Source organism: Drosophila hydei, unplaced genomic scaffold, assembly GCF_003285905.1.
Source record: "Drosophila hydei strain 15085-1641.00,03,60 unplaced genomic scaffold, DhydRS2 tig00008119-arrow-pilon, whole genome shotgun sequence".
Lineage (NCBI taxonomy): Eukaryota > Metazoa > Arthropoda > Insecta > Diptera > Drosophilidae > Drosophila > Drosophila hydei.
This window is the reverse complement of record NW_022045830.1, coordinates 5,424,194-5,439,237: the sequence shown is the minus strand read 5'-3', so window position 1 is coordinate 5,439,237 and position 15,044 is coordinate 5,424,194. Positions and strand designations below refer to the sequence as shown.

The 15,044-nt window shown below is 45.8% G+C and overlaps 4 protein-coding genes across 12 annotated transcripts in view; 2 read left to right on the top strand and 2 right to left on the bottom strand.

Moving 5' to 3' along the window:
- LOC111595977 overlaps positions 1-15,044 on the bottom strand; it is a 100,751-nt gene that overhangs the window by 16,695 nt on the left and 69,012 nt on the right. For 4 of the 7 annotated variants that reach the window (XM_030224837.1, XM_030224839.1, XM_030224835.1 and 1 more), the window contains 6 exons: positions 12,026-12,148; positions 5,230-5,400; positions 4,938-5,085; positions 3,687-3,814; positions 1,342-1,972; positions 284-384 (listed from right to left, as the gene is read on the bottom strand). In XM_030224837.1, the coding sequence (XP_030080697.1) occupies positions 284-384; positions 1,342-1,972; positions 3,687-3,814; positions 4,938-5,085; positions 5,230-5,400; positions 12,026-12,148 (1,302 nt within the window). Of the gene's footprint in view, positions 1-283; positions 385-1,341; positions 1,973-2,611; positions 2,635-3,686; positions 3,815-4,937; positions 5,086-5,229; positions 5,401-8,073; positions 8,108-12,025; positions 12,149-15,044 lie in introns of those variants that run through there. The other 3 variants (XM_023309958.2, XM_030224838.1, XM_023309960.2) reach the window with 3 other exon arrangements.
- LOC111595978 (trimethyllysine dioxygenase, mitochondrial) lies at positions 8,147-9,369 on the bottom strand. The gene is made up of 2 exons (XM_023309962.2): positions 9,133-9,369; positions 8,147-9,073 (listed from the first exon to the last, which is right to left on the bottom strand). Exons 1-2 carry the CDS (start codon positions 9,323-9,325, stop codon positions 8,163-8,165), a joined length of 1,104 nt encoding a protein of 367 aa, XP_023165730.2. The 5' UTR covers positions 9,326-9,369; the 3' UTR covers positions 8,147-8,162.
- On the top strand, positions 9,717-10,902 carry LOC111595025 (eukaryotic translation initiation factor 3 subunit G-2). 2 transcript variants are annotated; one of them, XM_030224840.1, is made up of 2 exons: positions 9,717-9,794; positions 9,854-10,902. In XM_030224840.1, the coding sequence occupies exon 2, from the start codon at positions 9,864-9,866 to the stop codon at positions 10,641-10,643; it is 780 nt and encodes a 259-aa protein (XP_030080700.1). In that variant the 5' UTR covers positions 9,717-9,794; positions 9,854-9,863; the 3' UTR covers positions 10,644-10,902. The 2 variants fall into 2 exon arrangements, with proteins under 2 accessions (XP_030080700.1, XP_030080701.1); XM_030224841.1 differs by having other exon boundaries at positions 9,851-10,902.
- LOC111595020 (serine/threonine-protein phosphatase 2A regulatory subunit B'' subunit gamma-like) lies at positions 12,268-14,427 on the top strand. Of its 2 annotated transcripts, XM_023308529.2 has the most exons (3): positions 12,272-13,365; positions 13,477-13,691; positions 13,775-14,427. In XM_023308529.2, exons 1-3 carry the CDS (start codon positions 12,352-12,354, stop codon positions 13,863-13,865), a joined length of 1,320 nt encoding a protein of 439 aa, XP_023164297.1. In that variant the 5' UTR covers positions 12,272-12,351; the 3' UTR covers positions 13,866-14,427. The 2 variants fall into 2 exon arrangements, with proteins under 2 accessions (XP_023164298.1, XP_023164297.1); XM_023308530.2 differs by lacking the exon at positions 13,775-14,427 and having other exon boundaries at positions 12,268-13,367; positions 13,477-13,618.

Below are 15,044 nucleotides of genomic sequence, written 5' to 3'. Positions count from 1 at the left end.
CATATTTTAGCAGAATAAAATTAAATAAAAATATACAAAATAATAAAAATATATATATATATTTAAAATAAATAAATATATATTTAAATAAATTGAAAATAAGTATTTCAATCCCATGTAGATAATTTCATCTCCAATACTCAATAACATAACATAAGAGAGAGAGAGAGAGAAAGAGATGAGAGACAAGTAAAGAAGGCGCTTCAATTGAAGCCCATTTAATTGAGTGCTGAATTTAAGTGCATTTGATTTATTGAATTAAATAAATAATTTATTTACTTACCCCTTTCGTCCATGCTGCCAGCGGAGTGGGTGCGGTGGGTAATATCGCTACCGGCGACTAAATCGCCCAGATGTGCTGTTTTGTGAATGTTGGTGCCGGTGCTAAATGAAGTTGCGAGCATTTGGAAAATTGCAAGTATTTGGAAATTAAGTGCAAGAAGTTATACAATACGAATTGTGAGGTGTTTGGGGTGAGGTGAATGGGCTAATTAGTTTGGCTCTGCATGGCACTGCCATGCATCGAGCCTGCAAGTCGAAATTCAAGTGCAGGTGCAGGTGCAGGTGCAGGTGCTGTTGCTGGTGCAGTTGTATGTGTGTGCTGTATGAGTTTGTTGCTGTGGTGTTGCATAAGGACGTTGTGCAAAGGACATCTGCAGCCGCTGTTCATTAATTTGGAAAATGACTTAATACGGCTACAAATCGGCTTAAAGTATTAACGGTCCAGGCCGGTTGACTTTTCACTTCCGCTGACAATTGTCAAAGCAGCCGGCATTATAAATGAATATTTAAGCAGACGCCAGGGAGCCAAAAACATAGAAATAGGCCTCGTTTCGGACGTCTCGCAAATCTATTTATGCTTGTTGCAGGCAACATTTGAATATTCAATAAGATGGCATGCATTAGGAGTCGATTAAGTATTTAAATGGCCTACAAGCGTACAGAGAGCGGCCCAGGAGCAATTGAAACCGACATGTTTCTATTTATTTCCTAGTTGCCCTATGCGTTTCTTGCTTTTGTTGCTGTTGTTGTTGTTAGCCTCATTCATTAGTTGACTACTGTTGGCTGTTAACCGGAAATTGTGGTATACCCAAGTGAGTCAATTATTTTAAAAGCTTTGCTGCATAAAGTTTTGAGCTGCAACCCCGTTGATGTGGTTAAAAGAGTTTTTGGTTGAGTTAATGAAAGACTTGATCCACCAGACGGAGAGCTGGGCTCAGAGAGGCACTGCAGCAGGCACTGCCCACTCGAGCAATCGTATGTGAAAGTTTGAACAAAGTTGGCGGCTTAAAGATGCCAACTTTAGCTCGGCCAGGCCGAGTCACACTCGCAACTGCATACTTAGGCGATATTGTTGAGCTGAAGCTGTTGCCTGCAATGGTTCCAGCGGTGGTCGGTGGCTCCATGCCATGCGCATAGTACGTGTGCGTGTGTGGATGCGTGTGCATATGCTGATGTGGCCCTGGGCCAGTATCGACCACGACCACAACATCGTCGACAACACTGCGCTCTAGGTCGTCCACATGGGGTGGTGGCGACTGTGGCTGCTTCTTGTGGCTATGGTGCGTAGTGGTGGGCACCTCGACGACCACATCGTCGTCCTCGGAGGTGTGCGGACTATGGGAAGCCAGCACCAACGGATTGTTAATGCCCCACGAGGGCGGATGCAAATAGTGCGGATAGTTTGAATAGATTTCAGCGCGTATGCGATCATCGTAGTCATCATCGTCGGAGTCCTCGTCATCTTCCGCCGGCTCCTCCCCAGCCTCATCCTCCTCCAACGGATGTTCCCGACCGGTGTTTGGCTCGTCGTGATAGTGGTACTCAATGTTGTTCGACAAGAGCTCCGTGCCATTAAAGGCGTGGCCGATGCGTTGGCCGAGCTTTTGTTTCTGCTTTCGCGTTGGTTTCGGCTTCGTTTTTGGCTTTGGTTTCAGCTTTGGCAAACCGTTGGGGAAAAATATTATTCTATCTGCAAAGAGCCAAAGAGTGGGAAAGCGGGACAAAGGGATCGCCGGGAAGTGGACGATGCGCAGGCATGCGTGAGGTGCAAATACAGTTTAGTGCCAAAAATGGTGCAAATTCGTTTCAGATGTGTGCGTGGGTGTTGCTGTGGGTGTGTGCTTGAGTGTAGTAGTGCGGGTACGCTTATTTAATTAGTGCTATTAGTGCCTGGGGTGCATTTAATCCAAAGGTGCGAACAGTGCTGTGGCTGGTGCAGCTGCTAGCGTGGTACGACTGTGACCCCACAGCGCCAGGTGAACGTGTACAGGGCTTGGCCCAAATTGAGTTGAGCTTGAGGTAGAATTTTAGCTGGAGAGTTTTACGGTTTTGCTTTTGGATGGGTTGAAAATGTGAAGATAATGGAGTTATTTTGGTATAGCGTTAACAAAAGCACGAACTAAGCTGACAGTCTATGTGATAGAGAAATTTAGGTGAAACCTAAGCAAGTGGCCCCGCTAAGCCTGGCCTAAGTCTCGTAAATTAATAGAGCTGTACAAATAGCTTACAGTAGAGAGACAGAAGCGAGAGCTAGATAATACAGCAACGATAACGATTACGATAACGATTACGATTACGATTAAATCAAAACTATATTTATTACAGTTACCAGCGTTTAATAGCATTAGTTGATAATAGTTCCAAAGGTGTTGTGTTTTGTACTTTGTGCAATCAATCAATCAATCAATCAATCATCAATCAATGGTAATGTCAATATAAGTCTATATGTAAAGCACAGTAACAGAACCGGTTAGCGTGTGACATATCAATTTGAATCGGCTAGCAGTTTGTGAGGGTATTCGGGTAACTCTTACTGCTAATTGTAATATATTGGATAGATAGTAAGGTCAATTGTACAGTACTTTGATAGTTGAATGGTGTGTGTGTGTGAGCGAGAGAGAAATATATAGAGAGAATAGGAATAGAGAGAGAGAAAGGGAGAGAGAGCGAGGGAGATAGAGCGGTGACAGTAAACACGGCAGCTTTACATATATATATTTATATATATAGTAGTTGTACGTATACGTGATATTTACGATATTACTGAGCATTGCTAATACGTATAGTATAACCATATATTCATAGACTGATATAGGCATTTAAATGCTAATAGGTTTACTGTTTACTGATCGCATGTCACGCAAATGTGGATATTTTTGTTTTTTTTTTTTACTAATTTGTTTATAAATTTTTATTGTTTTGGTTTTGATGCAAAAGCGTGCGATTTTAGTTTCAGGTTTTTTCATTGGTATTTAGATTACTTAAATTATTAGGCTAGTTTCAGTTTTGAGCGGTTCACAAAGTACCAAAAAGGAAAACAACAAAAGTACAAAATGGAAATCGAACTTGAAACGAAAAGTAGACAGAACTGAGGAGAACTTCATTTGTGTTGAGATAAGAACGTATAACATATAACAAGATAATAGGATAGGTACTCAGCATGGTTTAGCTGCTTTGCTCAACCACAAATAGAAGAAAGAAATTCACATTTAATGTTTCCAGAGATGAAATAAAAAAGTAATTTCCTTGCATTTCGACGAATGTTTCAGCACTTCAACGCGTTCTTTTTTTTCTTTTTTGTTTTTTTTTTTTCTTTGTCAGGATTTTGTGTTCTTGTTGTTGGCTGTTGTTGTAGTTGTAGCTGTTGTTGTGGTTTTGGCATCAGCTGTTGCTGGGAAACTTACCCACACACGGATTGTGATTAACAATATTAAAAATACGATCACAGCGCTTTTTCATATGATTATTCGGACAGATGCACCCGAACATGGGCGACAAGCGCAGGTTAGTCCAGGCATCATGACAGGCATCCCTGAAATGAAAATGTTCGCATTTAGCCAGTAGCAGGAGCAGCGGCACCTAAGCCGACCCACAAGCACCACAGCTAATTGAAATTATATTAAACCCAAGTGCCGACCCTTTACAAAAACGGTAAAGGCGAAACTCAGCGAACTAAACCCCTTAAACCCGACCCAAGACTCGACTTCCGCTCGACGCAGCAAACTTTAAAATTGGCAATTGCATCAAAAATGCATACATACGGCAGTTCAATTAATATTTTATCGCATAGGTGGCAGCAGTTGGGCTTTTCGTGGGGCAAGCGGCCCTTTGCCGCATGGGCTGTGCGTGTTCAAAGTTTAGACGGCGGCAGTGAAACTTTAAGCCAGGCCAAAGACCGCGCCGGGGCCGCCGCAAAAAGTCATTTCGAGTTATTAAAACATTCAGAACGTTTGTATTCGAGGGTATTGAGCCAGACGCCGCAAGCAACTGGCGTCAGCAAGGATATGTGAAGGCTGCAGGAAGCAGCAAGAACTCAACTAGCAGGAAATTTCATTTCGCTACTCTTAGTTGAAGTTGGGCGAACAGGCCACCCCCTCCTCGCTTCCTCTGGCCCTCACTCTATATCGAATATCGAAATTAAATGTTGCTTCTGCAGTTTGCGCAGCGTCGAAGTTTTTGTGGCAGCAAGCTAGGATACTCAAGTAAAATGCCATCACCAGCAACTAAATCCATTTTCTCATTAAGCCAAACAGTTTAATTGAATGATTTTATTATCCGCCCCATTTTTGCCAAGTTCGCAGACACTGTTGGTGCACTTTTTGTGCCGCTGCTCTAATTAGCATTCGTTTCACAATTTCCTCCAATTTGCAACATTTTGCGGCTATCGACAGGATGGAAGCGGCAAAGCGTAGAATATTAAGCGCGCTTGTTGCTTAATATGCAAACTGAATAATCAATAATTATAATTGATACGGTGGACGTTGCTCTTTTCACTTATCGATGGCGAAGCTGTTGAGTTGGCGGAATTCTAGGCAGGTTGAAAAAATTGCTGCTGGCTTCCTCAATTCTCTTCCTCAATAGTTCTCAGGTATCCCCGAGCTGCTTATCTGTACTTAACAGAGATTTCCCTTTTCTAATTTGCGCTATTCACTCACCTGTTTTCCATTTTGCACTTATTATCGCGCACCTTGCAGTGCGTCTTGAAGTCTTCAAAGAGCTTTAGGCATTTGCGTTCCTGCTGGCACACGGACAGCGCATGATTGCACGTGGGCAGAGCGTCAATCGGATAGGGATCCTTTTCGGCTGTGGGAAAGGATTAGTAAAAACAAAAAAAAAGGAAAAGGAAGCAAACGATTTAAGTAAGGTTATCACAAGTTTAAAGTGCCATCATAGCCCGTGGCATGCCGCACGCATTCCGTGTCACTGGCAGGTGGCACTTGCACTTACCTTTTTTGAGCACAAATCCGCACGGATGATCGAACAGAAAATCCCGAAAATGATTGCAATCGGGATCCATGCCGGGCTCCTTGCACAGGCAGGTGGGGCGAAAGAATTGAAATGCCTGCAGCGTGCGAAGTGCCGCTTGGCATTTTGTGACCGTCACAGTGCTGCAGGACACTGCAAGGACAATGAAAGAGACAAGCAGGCTATAAAAACGGCAAGCGACAGTTATGCTTAATGATCTCTAAATGGCAGCAGCGCTTAAGCTTTGACATTGCGCTGGACGTGTCCACGTCCGTGTAGCTGTCCAATTTGGAATCGCTGCTCACATCGATTATCCAAGTTGTAGCCAGTTGACAGTTGTTATAAATGGCAGGCAGGCGAGCAAGCAGGCGTCGCGTCGGCCCAAAAACAGACAACTACAAACCAAACACATGTCATAATACCCAACAATAAACAACGACACGAGCAACAACAACAGCAATAAGAACAACAACATTAACAACTATAGCTGCAGCAATATGAATAATTGAGTCCCCAACAAAATGGTCGATTTAAGCGGCCAATGAAGCGAGCAGGCAGCGTGCAGCCAGCGCTCGTGCTTGTTGCGAGAGAGATCCGATAATATTTTATAACATAATAAATTATGTTTCATATATGACAGCTTATTCGAGCATATGACAACTACTGCTATATATACGCCCGCACACACACGCACACACGCACACACACTCATTCGCACTCGGTGAATGAGTGGGGCGTGCGGGCTGTCGAAACAAACAAAAGGCCAACAAACATCTGTTGGCCATCCATTGTCCCTTTGACCATAAAACATAAGCCCTACTAATAAACTCGACTACGACTACACTTCACATACACACACACATACACACATCGAGGCGACTGTGGCTGGCCATAAGCCGTAAAATCGCCAAAAAAGCAAAGCGAACCAACTGCCGCAACGTCCGGACAATGGCCAATGGCCAGCATATGAGCTGGACGGCCCATTGCTCATGTCACTCATACGACCCGTTGGCCGCTCGACCCCGGACATGATTATTTGCTACTCGAACATAAAGTTGACCGCCCAGCCCCAGCCTCAGCCCGAGCCCCAGCCCCAGCCCCAGCCCTCGTGCAATTTGTGTGTGGGGCGTGATGCTCGAACTACGCAACAAGTGACATTTTTCGCAGGCATTCATCATATTTATGACATGGCCAACAGTTGACATGGCCGCATTTGTTGCTGTTGGCCAAAGCTCTGTGCTGTTTGGGCCACAGCCCCAATTAGAAGCCATTGGCAGCTTAAAGAGTAGGTGTTGGGGCCACATCTTTCGACTTGGCTTAAACGGGCTGCAACTCTTAAGCACTTTTAGTTTTGTGGCCTTTGATTTCATATGTGTGTGAGCTCATAAAAGTGGCGAGTGGGCTTTATGCCTCAACTGACGCCATTTGCAGTAACTGTTAAGCTCGCATTGCTGCTCGTTTTGTCGCTCTTTAACCGTCAACGTTAAGTCCTCAATTCGTTTTTATACGAAACGCGTTTCCGGTTGTTGAGTTGGTCGCTGAATTGGTTCAATGATTTCTTTGTTGTTTCCAATATGACCAAAAAGCGTGCACATGCACGTGTGTGTGTGTGTACAGTATATAATCATATTTTTGCTTGTCGCTTTGCTGCCACGAATTTGTGCGCTGGCTGAAATTTATATGGCATTTATTTAGTTTGCAATCGGACGGAAATTTGAACATGTTATAGAGCTGACGCTGTGCTGGCTCGCTGCGCATAAAATGTAATGGTTCTTATTTGCACAGCATCGGCGTGCAATTAATTAAATTAAGTAAACTTTTGTCTTTGCCTTGGCGCCTTTGTGGATGAAATTTTTACAATATTGATTGAGCGGCATGAGGGAGCCCGTGCAACACATGTCCTTTTGTCATCTGAAACGGGCGTGCCTTGAGTAAAAAGTGCGTGAGTGTGTGCGTGTGTAAGTGGGTGTAGGGGTGTGTGGGTAGCGCGTGGTTGTTTGCCTTGTGCGCAGTTGGCTGCTTGCTGATTTCATTGAACCATCGGCAATTGCACAAAGCGAACGCAAAAATGCGAGAGCAACCCACACACACGCATACTCGCACACACCACAAAAGCACACACACACACGCACACTCACAAACGCAAGCAAGCAGCTGGAGTTGGAGCGCATGAAAAGAACGTCAAAAAGTATGCTGCGACTGCAGCAGCTGAAAGCTGGACCCGCACCACAACGCGCCGTTGCTTGTCAAAATATTTATTGCCGTCAGAGAGATAGAGCAAAACAAGAGAGAGGGCGAATTGAATAGAGAGAGAGAGAGAGCGAGATGCTTTTAAAGGCTTCAATGCGGTCATGTCGCCGCATAAAGGCGGCAAGAGAAAAGGCAACAGACACGCTGCATAAAATGCAATTATCATAAATATTCAGGCCGCCTTGGAGCGTGTTGGCTTAAAGTGTTTTTTTCTTGCGTCGCTTTCACGTGTGCAATATATGTACATATTTTTTGAGGACATTTAAAGGACAATACGGCAGCCATTAAACTGCCCCGTCCCCTGGCCCGGCAACAACCAAAAAGTAATTTCAGTTTTTAAATGAAAAAGTTGAAAGTGCGTTTTACGTTTGTTTTGCTGACGCCAAATGCCATTTTGTTGGCTCTAAACACACACACAGACTGGCACACACACGTGCGCACACATACAAATCTACAGAGAGCAAGGTCTTATGAGACATTTGCCATAAAAACAAATGCCAAATAATATTTGTTGGCTTCTTGTTTCGACTTCGAATTAGACGTTGTCCAGCAATTGTAATCGTAATTTTTTATTACCATGTTCATTCACGACGCAATTGCAATTGTCCATTGGCTATTGGCCATTGGCTATTGGCATTTGACACTTGGGATCAGAGTGGCTGCAGCTATTCGATGAGGCCAAGTGTGCGTGCCTTGCTCTGAAAGTCGGTGCGCTGCACATAGGCGCCACTCATTGTGCGGCGACCCGTGTAGGCGTGGCGGCCATGCAGCACGCGCCAATTGTCAAAGATCACCAGGCTGCCCGGCTGCAACTTCAGCTGCCACTGCTGCTCCTCATCACGCACCAGCTGCAGCAGCTGACGGAAACTGCCATAGAAGCTGGCCATCTCACGCTGGGGCAGAGTGTTGAAGACAGCTCGATCGTAGACATTGAGGCGCAGCTGAACCAGCTCGCCGGTCAGCGGATCGATGCGTATAATAGGCGCTGTGTGGCAATGGTGCTCGCCCTGTTCGATGTACTCGGCGGGAACTGGCACACGGCAAAGCAGCTCGTAGGCAGCGGGAAAACGGCGTCGCAGCTCCTGCACCACGTGCAGCCCATCCACAAAGAAGTTCTCGCCGCCAGTGCCGTCGGCGGAGTGCTCGATGCAGTGCAGTGCCTGCAGGCCGGCTGCGTCGCAGAAGTAGGTGTTATCCGTATGTGAGCCTATATATAGCTGTGTATACGCCGTGTCCGCATGGTCCTGCTTGTCGCTGAATGTCCACATCTCACCGAAGAAGGTCTTCATCAGTGGAAAGCAGCGGCGCAGCGCCAGCTCAGTCATTGTGGGCGTGGCCGCCACGTCATCTATAAAGACAATGCCATAGCGCACGAGAGCGGCTATCAGCAGCTTGACCTGCCCATCGCTGGCAACAAGAGCGGGCAGCGAGAAGCGCAAGTGCCGCTCGTTCTGTAGCGCGATGCTGCGGTTCCAGGGCGTCAGCGAGGTGGACTTTGTACGCCGGCTTATCAGCTGCTCCAGCTGCGAGTCATAGATGAAAGCCCAGTCGTATGTCGAACGATGCCCATCGCTCCCTTCACGTAATGTAAACACGTATAAGCTTTGCAATTGACTGACATCCAGTGGTACTTACATTCCACCAAGAGCTGCTCCGCTGATTCCCAGCTGTGCCTTAGCGCGCGCACATCGGCTGGTAGCTCTAAGAGATCGTAACGCCGTTGATTTGTCTCCGTGTTGAGGCACTGCCCGCAGCGACAATGATCACGTAGCCAGAACTCATTCAGCTCTACCACTTGGCCACTCACAGCATGCTTCAGCCGTAACATCTTGATTATTGAGCAGACGAATACTCGACTGATTCTCAATGAAGTGAGTCGATCAACTGACTGCGTTACTGATAGATTAGCATTTGCTCCCTAACAAATAGAATGTTCTTATCAGTGCGAAGTGCTTGGTACGGCCTACACTTAAAAAAAAACTATCAATCTTAAAGGTTTTCTGTTGAGCTGCTCTTGAAACTATTGATGTCAAATCTTAAAGTTGTTCATGAAATCCATGCAATCTTTAAGCATATTTAGATTATTAATTTAACCATTGAGTACTTTTTGTCCATCTGCATGCATTTAGTCGAGCCGTATTTAGTTTAAAATAATAAATCCAAGTCATAGTAGCAGTGGAAAAGTATGCTAAGTGACCGTAAACAGAGGGCCAAAAATGTATTCACTAAGCAGAACTGGAGCAGTTCAAAGCTTAGATTTATTTGAGAGAATTTCAGAAACTTGATCAAATTTATAGGTGGGTAAAAGGCAATAGCATAACTTGTAGTCCGCTTTATTAATTTATGGACACAGCAGGAATTTAAGAATGAAAACCACAATCACATCATGGGCCGATGAGGTGGAGGCGGACTATGTGGATGGACTGCCGCCATCCAAGGAGCATTTGGATGGGGACTACAAACACGTAACCGAGTACAAGTTCAACGATGAGGGGAAGAAGGTCAAGGTGGTGCGCAGCTTTAAGATAGAGAAGAAGATTGTTTCGAGGGCAGTGGCAAAGCGCCGCAATTGGACCAAGTTTGGCGACTCCAAGCTAGACAAGCCCGGTCCCAATTCATACACCACCAAGGTGGCCGATGAGATCCTGATGAACTACATGGGCTCCAAGGACTTTGAGCACACACAGGATCCACTGGACGCCGGCAAACCCATTGCCAAGTGCCGCATATGCAACGGCGAGCATTGGTCAGTCAAATGTCCTTACAAGGGCACGTCCATGGACATTGAGAGCAAGGCGATTGCAGCGGCAACTGCAGCTGTAGGCGAAACCAGCAAGACGGGCAAGTATGTGCCGCCTTTCCTGAAGGAAGGCGCCAAAGGTCGTGAGCGCGACGATTCATCGGCTGTGCGCATTTCCAACCTATCCGAGTCGATGACAGAGGACGACCTCGAGGAGTTGGTCAAGAAAATTGGCCCGCACACCAAGATGTATTTGGCGCGCGAGAAGAACTCGGGCTTGTGTAAGGGATTCGCCTATGTGCACTTCAAATATCGCAAAGACGCAGCCGAAGCAATTGAAATACTCAACGGACATGGCTATGATCACTTAATCCTCAGCGTGGAGTGGTCCAAGCCGCAAAACTAAACACACATCTTGTCCGGTACCCTGCCGCATATGTGCGTTAAATGTGGCGAGTGCAAAGTTGCGAAAGAATTGAGGCAAAGTTAAAACAAACTAAAAAGTTTGAGTAAATCCGATAATGCCACGTTTTAAATGCGAATTTTTTACACGTGACAGCACAAAGAAATTCCCACACAAATGTACATACGTAAGCAGATACACACACACACAAACAGATACCCTCACATACGGACGTGAATACGGAAAGGAAAAGCCACTTAAATGAAAGACAGACGTGAAGAAGAAAAGCTGGCGAAACACCACTAGACTTTGGCTGACTGGAACATTAATAATTAAATTGAAGAAAAGAAAAGTCTTATGCACGGGCTCACAAGCCAGCTGAAAACTCCGCCCACACCATGCCCCACCACGCCCATTTAGCTCAATAGTGATGTGGCCTCTGGACAGCCCTGGCCTGCTGATGTTGGCGTTGGAATAGTGCACGGTGAAGTGAAGTTAAATACACTTTTAAATGCCTTGGCTTGGCTGTGCATGTGGATGCGGGGCATGCGGGGACAGATCAAAGTGAAACCCACATACATAAGAAATGTATACCTGCAGCTACGAGCTTTGTTCCTGTTGTGTGTGTGTGTGTGTGTTTATCGGGCTATGGGGTAGGGGCTGGCGACGAAAGCAAATTCTCAAACAAATTACTGAATAATTTATAAATTAACTTTTTCTTGGACTCGCTCGTTCATTCGCCTTTGTGCGCGACGACAATGGTGAAGGGAAGTTCGGGTCAGGCGGTCGGTGGGTCGGTGTGTGGTAGAATGGAGAACCTGCTGGCCGTTTGTTTGCTTTTTCTTGCACCTCCCACTTCAGTCTAACTATGTATGTATTCATAGTGGTGCGGCTGGCACGCACATTCGCCCGCTGGGCAGTAACCACAATGGCAGTTGGCTGCGCGGCTGGCGGCTGGCGGCTAGCGGCTAGCGGGTGGGTCAGTTCTCAGGGGCATTTGAATATTCAAATGGTATTTCGTGGCATTTGCTGATGTTGCTCCTGCTGCTGTTGCTATTGTTGTTTCTATATTGCGCTTTAAGCATATGACCGTTATTTACTGTTTTATTGCACGCGGGCGCACACAAAAATTGCTAAAATAATTACACAGTTGTCGGCACAGCAAATGGTTGGCGGGCGGGAGGCGTTCAGCCAGCCAGCGACCACGAAAGCAGCAACTAAATAAAATTAATCCTCAAATGGCCTCGAGCCCTCGCCCCAGCCAAAAAAGCCATACTTTATGAGCGCGTATTTGGCCAGCAGACTCATACGAACTATTGCTAAAAAGTTGGCCAACAAAACAAAACCACGTTTTAGCCATTAATTCGCTAAGCTCTAACGTTTACCTGGTATGGGTCCGCAGACGCGTGGTATTATTTCCAAAATAGCCGAGCACGAGGGATCCTCGAAGCATAGTTGACGAGCCAATATGCAATTCAATATCGCAACGGCTCCTTTAATGGTCGAACCTGCAAGGAGAGAAAGGGAAAAACATGGATTAGATTCTGATTGCAATAGTGCAACGTAAATGTTTAGTTGATATTTAAGACCAAATTTCCCTCTACAAACAATCGAATACATAGATCGTTTCATTCACATTCATGTTTTATATGTCGCTGTGATTTCAAAATATTCAGAATCAAATTATATTGGAAACATTCCAAGCGTTAACATGGAGTTGGATCCTGACTTTGTCAAAGAATTCGCTTGCCTCAAGATCTCCACACGCGACATAAGTGCCGAGGAGCTGGCCAAGTTCGATGCGAGTGTGCCAATTAAGCCACGCGCCCAGGTGAAGCATTCATCGTTTAAGCATGTGCCACAATTCTTTTATGTGCCGCCGCCACCGGATGATAAGCTGCGGCATTTGTTGCGACGGGAAGCGCAATCGCTATTCCTGCAGCAGAAGTCCGAGGAGCTGCTGGACAACAATGAGCTGCAGGAACTGTGGAGCCGCTTGGAGCAACACGTCACAGAGACAACCGCCAAGAAGCAGCAGCTGATCAGCTACGACGACTACTGCAAGCTGAGGGCTACGCTTAGCAAGAAGTGCCGCAAGTATCTCTCGACCCGTCTCTTTGCACAGCTGCTCAGTGATTCCCCTTACCTGGGCAGCGTGGAGATTGCCTCCGTGTTCAATTACACCATGCGCAAGGTGTGGCTAACGCAGTGTCGCATTGGACTCTCCTTTTACGATGACGTCGGCCAGGGCTACTTGCGTGAGTTCGACTTGGAGAACTACATTACGGACCTGATACCAACACTGGTGCAGATCCGCGATGGCATGGAGCCTGCATTCGAGAGGTTTTATGTGTGCACGGTGGTTAAGAGGTTTTACTTCTTCCTCGACCATTTGCGCACGGGGCGTATACGCATTCGCGATATGCTAGTCTCGGGCATGATTCACAAGTTGATGGAACTGCGCGACGAGCTAAAGCCCTCTGAGTCAGAGCCCATGCAGCTCAACTACTTTTCCATGCCCGCCGTTCTTGCGGTGTATGGCAACTACCTCAAGCTGGACCTGGATCACAATGGCCTGCTCAGCAAACAGGAGCTGAGAAGATATGGCTCAGGCACGCTTACATCAGCCTTTATGGATCGTGTCTTCGAGGAGTGCCACACATACGATGGCGAAATGGACTACAAAACATATTTGGGTTTTGTCCTTGCCCTGGAGAATCGACAGGTGTGAGTTTAAGCTGAATGTTTTTCTTTTCAAGAGACTTGGCTCCAGCAGCTGCCTTTGCATAGCAATTTGTAGCTTGTTTATTAATACCATTATCTGCCTCTCGCATAGACATCCTCCTCGTTGCACTACTTATTCCGAATGCTGGACGTGCAGCACGCTGGCTACCTGACGATGCAGACGCTTAATTACTTTTTCAAAGGGTTGGAAGAGCAGTTGGTGCTAAGTATCGATGCAGTCAGGTTCGAGGATTTCAGCAATGAGATATTCGACATGGTTAAGCCCAAGGATCCGTGCAAGATAACGCTAAAGGATCTGAGCAATTGGTAGGCTGAGCGCATTTCATTTTCTCTTTCTTTGTGTTTTTCACAAAAATTACCGTTTAACCGGCTACGTCCTTCGTGCGCAGCGGCCAGGCAGAGACTGTGGTATCCATATTAATTGAATTTCATAAATTCTTGGCTTACGAGAACCGCGACGACAATCCGCAGAATGCTTAATGGGCGCATGCCACACAGCGGTAGCGGTAGCAGCATCACCAGCACCAGCAACAGCAACCAAAGTAAATGCGGCAACAACATTAAGCGAAATTTAATTAAAATCCCGAACAGACAAATAACATCAGCATGCATACTCCTACGAAAGAGGCGTCAACCCTTTGTGTCTGGCCCCGACTTTGACTACAGAAAGACCCATCCAGACTAACTAAAATTGATGTGAAACTTCTTGTCCACTTTTTGATTCAGCCTTTGAGTAGTGCTCAACAGTGTTGCTCTCTTACTTCAGTCTTGCAGAATGATTCTTACCCATTATCAGCAAGCACTTTGGACCAGACATTTTAATTAACCCATCATATTTTTACTTTATAATTTTCTACAAAGTCCAGCAAAGTAAAAAAAAATTATCTTCATTTAGAGCACATTCTACAGCACTGCGGCTGAGTTGTGCAAATTTTTTATTTCCGTACCAAGACATTTACAGTATCAAACAACAATCATTTAATTATACACGTTCAGCTGATAATATAAATTATTTGTGCATTGACAGTTTGCGCTCATTAAATTCTCAGCAAACGAAAATATTTACTGAATTTGGCTGGGCTTTAAAGTAAAGTGATATTTGTTGCATCTGCCGTAATCTGGTGGTGGCAGAGAGGCAGCATGCGGTTGCTGCTGCCCCAGAGATTATAATAATTTTATGACTCTTGGCAGTTGTTAGAGCGGATATAATGCAGAAGCTCCTACTCTCTAACCGGGCAACGGTTTATAAAACATTCATTTCAATTTCATTTCATTACGTAGAAATAAACCAAGTCATTCAGGCAAGCAGGCAGCCTGGCAGGCAGCCTGGCAGGCAGGCAGTCAGGCAGTCTGACTGTGGGACAACCACATAGTTGAATAAAAGTCAGCGTGGGTGCATTGCTTGGCTGCTGTCCATCTCTATAGGATGCGCTGCGACCAGCGAACAGCCCATCCGGCGAATGCTCAGTAAAAGTTGTAGCTACTTCTGACCTGACTCCCTCTTGCTGCTGGGCGCTCATTAACGAAATGACCGCTTGCATATTGCAAGCAGATGCGGCTGTTTGAAGGCGTGGGGCAGGCACGAGAAATGCCTTCAAAAATTCAGGAATTGCATGCATCCCCGTTCGCAGGAAGTGGCCTACTGCCACTGGTAACTGT